The sequence below is a fragment of the Tamandua tetradactyla genome, chromosome 16, assembly GCF_023851605.1.
Source record: "Tamandua tetradactyla isolate mTamTet1 chromosome 16, mTamTet1.pri, whole genome shotgun sequence".
NCBI classification, from domain to species: Eukaryota; Metazoa; Chordata; class Mammalia; order Pilosa; family Myrmecophagidae; genus Tamandua; species Tamandua tetradactyla.
This window is the reverse complement of record NC_135342.1, coordinates 13256696-13260498: the sequence shown is the minus strand read 5'-3', so window position 1 is coordinate 13260498 and position 3803 is coordinate 13256696. Positions and strand designations below refer to the sequence as shown.

At 57.9% G+C, this 3803-nt stretch overlaps 1 protein-coding gene across 1 annotated transcript; it reads left to right on the top strand.

Annotated features, from left to right (window-relative positions):
* Positions 1–273: 273 nt before the first annotated feature.
* On the top strand, positions 274–2807 carry LOC143658309 (tetrapeptide repeat homeobox protein 2-like). Its single transcript, XM_077130458.1, has 4 exons — positions 274–358; positions 565–636; positions 1126–1295; positions 1831–2807. The coding sequence occupies exons 1-4, from the start codon at positions 274–276 to the stop codon at positions 2317–2319; spliced, it is 816 nt and encodes a 271-aa protein (XP_076986573.1). The 3' UTR covers positions 2320–2807.
* Positions 2808–3803: the final 996 nt, after the last annotated feature.

The window sequence follows — 3803 nt, the reverse complement described above, 5'->3', positions numbered from 1 at the left end:
GTATCTGGGGCGGGGGTGGGGAGCGTTGGATTTCTCGGTATGAGTTTTCTATTACTTTGCAACTGTCCTGTAGGTTTGGAATAACTTCAAAGTAAAAAGTAGAGAGAGAGAGAAGGAAGGAAAGGTAGTTCTCCCAGGACAGGCTGGTGGCTGGGCCCCGGCAGGCAGCCAGGGAGCTGGGGAGGGGTGGAAACTGCCTTGAGCTGAGAGAGCAGAGCCCCAGGACCCGCCGAGGGAAAGGGGTGAGGAACCAGGCAGGTCCTGGAATCAAGGATGACTCCTGAGGCCTGGCTGCAGGTGCGTCCCCTGAGATGGGGACCCTACATGCTCGGTGCCTCAGGAAGTGGGCTCCGCCTGGGTGAGAAACGCTCGGCCCCTGGGTTTACCCAGCTCCCAGCACAGGCCACGGAGGTAGTAGCTGCTCAGTAAAGAAAGAATTCATCAACCCTGGGGCAGGGGGAGGGGCAGGGGCTGCAGGGTGGAGCTGGAAGTGGGAGGGTCTCGGCCCGACGACCAGGGTGGGTCAGGGCGGGCACAGCGTGAAGGCTGGGACTTAAACCCCAGGCCTTGTGGGCAGAGGCTCAGACGCCGAGGACAGGTCAGGAGGGCGGGTGCAGGAGCCTCAGCATCTCATGGGTGAGTCAGAAGCGGCCTGCGGAGCGCGGTCTGGGAGCCGCCGGGGCCCACGGTGGAGGGGCCGAGGTGGGAGGTCGGGGCGAAGGTCGGGGAGGGCCCCTCTGGGCGCAGAGACGGATTGAAGCCTCACGGCTTCCTGCGCTGCCAAGTGGGAGGAATCGTGGTTTTCCGAGGAACGAAATGAAATCAGGCGGCGGGGGCGAGCAGAGGGCTGCGCATAGACGCGCGTCGGCCTGGGGGGCGTAGGGGAGCAGGCTGAGGTCTCAGCAGCCCTCGGCTGTGACCCTGAAATAACAGAGGGACCTCTGTCACCCCACCTCAAAGATGTGGACACGGAGGCCCAGACAGAGCCGGGGTCTCCCTTGCCCCGGGCCTGAGCTCCGGGCCTGCTCGCAAGGGCACCGTGGGGAGGGGGAGAGGGGTCCCTGGGTGGCGGGTGGGGTGGGGCGCCGTCTGCAGGGCCCTTCTGACCTCGTTATCCTGCCGCAGACCCCTCGGCATCCTCAGCCCCCCTGCGGAGGCGGCGGCAGGAACGCACCGTCTACAGCAGGCAGGAGCAGCAGGAGCTGGAGAGCCATTTTGCCAACTGCAAGTACCCAGCCTATGAGGAGCGCAAGGCCCTGGCGGTCAGGCTTCACCTAAACGAGCACCAAGTGCAGGTCTGTCCTGCCCCCCGCCCCCCACGACCCCGGGTCCTTCCTTCCCAGGCGCCCAGCCGTGCCACCCCCACCCCCTGCTGCAGGCGGGGAGCGCTGAGGCCCAGGGACCGAGTACTCGCCAGGGTCGGGCGACCTGGGAACCAGGCCCGGGGTCCCCAGCTCCGCATCAGCCCTGGGCGGCCACGAACCTGGTCACGCGGTGGGCCCGGCGGGGTCGCCCGGTCCCCAGAGCTCTGGGCTCCCCTCTCAGCCTGGGGCCCCATGGGGCGGAGCCCTCCCTGGGCTCCTCGGCTCCTGGGTGCCCAGGCCCTGCCCCTCCTGCACGCGCCCTTCCCCCGCGCCCCCTCGGCCCTCTGAACCGCAGGGTCCCTCTAACTGGGGCTGGGGGCGGGGGCGAGCCTGGTGGGGGTACCCGGCGCGGCGGGTGCTTCCTTCCCGCGCCTCCCACCGGAGGTCCCCCATTCCCGCGCGGAGCGGGTGCGCCAGGCCCCTCCCTTTGCACAGCGCCTCACGCCGCCTCTGTTCCCCCCTCCAGGTGTGGTTCAAGAACCGCCGCGCCAAACACTTCCGACAGATGCGGCTGGAGCAGCAGGGGCAGCGACCACCTGGGCAGCTGGGCGGGCGACCGGGAGCCCCGGGCGCACCCGGCTCCTATGCTGGGGGCCCTGCCCCTGCCCCTGCGGGTCCCGAATTCCCTGGGGGGGCAGGTGTCCGCAGCCTCCCTCGGCCCAACCCCTCGGGAATCTTCGCACCAGCAGCACCCGGTGTCTCCAGCCAGGGCCCCTCCTGGGGGACCCCTGCGCAGGGCGCCCTGCAGAGCACTCAGCCTGCGCCCGGCCCCTCCTGGGCTCAGGACCCCTACGACTCGGGCTCGTCGACAGACCCTGAGCTCTTCCCCGACTTCACAGAGCTCCTGGAACCCCTAAACCCCTACGTGGAGTTTTCCCCTATCCCCACGACCTCTGGATACCAAGGGGCTTCTGACTTTGTGCAGGAAAGGGTCTGTGCACCAAGACATCACTGAATTTGTAGGGGGGTCGTGCCTGCAATGTCCTGCAGGGGCGTGGGGACCCCCGGGGACAAGGGGACAGGCCCCTCGAGCTGCCCCCGCTGTGTTGCCCGTCACTGGGGGTGGTGGGTTTTGTCGTCGGCCTCTCTTGCACAACCTGAATGTGGCATCATTTACCGTCCCACTCGCTTGCTTCTCCTCTCACCATTTGCCCGCTGGCTGAGCAATGCTGCCAAGAGCTGCGGAAAAGGCAGGGACCGGTTTGCAACCACAGCACTCCTGCTGGCCAGCGTCCTCGCGGACACTTAGGATTGTGAGACTTTCTAACGTCTGTGATCTGCTGGTCTGGGCCTTCGTTGTGGTTTCATGTTCATTTCCCTGATGATAGTAGGTTGAGCGTTTCTCACTGGTTAATCCGGCCTTCACGTAAGGTGTCTGTCTGTTTAGGTGTTTTTGCCCATTTTCTGTTTGATGGGATTCTTTACCTATTTTCATGACTTTTTCACATCAGATTCATCGATTAATATGTTGCACTTTTCCCATTTTGTGGCTTGCCTTTTTTTGTTTTTTGGTGCCCTTTGGTCAAGCTAGTCCACAGGTTTCCAGGGGCTGGGGGTGGAGGTAGAAATGGGCAGTTAATATTAATTACTGCAGAGTGTCTGTTCCGAGTGATGGAAAAGTTTTTGTATTGGATGGTGGTGGTCTAACACATTGTGAGTATCATAGTATTGAATTATAATATCCAATGTTTTTACAGAAATTTTAAGTGGTCACATACATTGTTAAGAATAAATGTTTTTAAAAAAGAAAGATGACAAGCATATACATTTATATTAAAAACCTCATAGCATAAAAATACACCAACAAGTGAGTAATGGATAATATTTATTTTTTTACTCTTTGGGCTTGCTAATAATTCTGTGGTTGAATTTTAATTCTGTCTTTTTCACTACTTCTTTTTCTGTGCATCAGTTTTAAAAAATCCGGCTATTGGCAGACTGATGCTTTAGTGAAATGCAAAAGAGTAATATAAAAGTGATATTCCAAATGTAAATGGAGTTGAAAACTACCCTGCTAAACCATTAGAAAATTCTTAGGCATTATGACGTAGTGACAAAAAATTTGCAGGGTAGTTGGGAGAAGCACAGTTTGAGCAATGTTTGAGAGCTTTCTTTTCTCTTTTACTCCTTGGTTTAACCTGTCTTGTGTAAGAAAGCCTGCACAATCAAATCCCAAGGATTTGTGAAGGTACTTCTTCCTTATTCTCAGTGTAAAGCTTTACTTTTACCTTCACATTTAGGTATTAAATATGCCTGACTGTTAGATGTGGTGTGAAATCGGGATTCAATTTCATTTTCTTCATGAATATGCAATTGTCCTCTGAATATCAAATGAAGAGGTAGTCCGTCCATTCCTCACTACTTCTCAGGGTCCATTAATGCGCCATGTGTTCCTGAGTTGTACCCGTAATCTCCCTACTTCCTTGGACCAACGATTTG

Bases quoted from the DNA above. Each gene is read 5' to 3' on its own strand.
- LOC143658309 (XM_077130458.1), top strand. From the start codon at position 274: ATGACTCCTGAGGCCTGGCTGCAGGTGCGTCCCCTGAGATGGGGACCC. The intron at 359-564 runs GTGAGAAACGCT...CTTAAACCCCAG, and splicing joins AGGAAGTGGGCTCCGCCTGG to GCCTTGTGGGCAGAGGCTCA. The intron at 637-1,125 runs GTGAGTCAGAAG...ATCCTGCCGCAG, and splicing joins GGAGCCTCAGCATCTCATGG to ACCCCTCGGCATCCTCAGCC.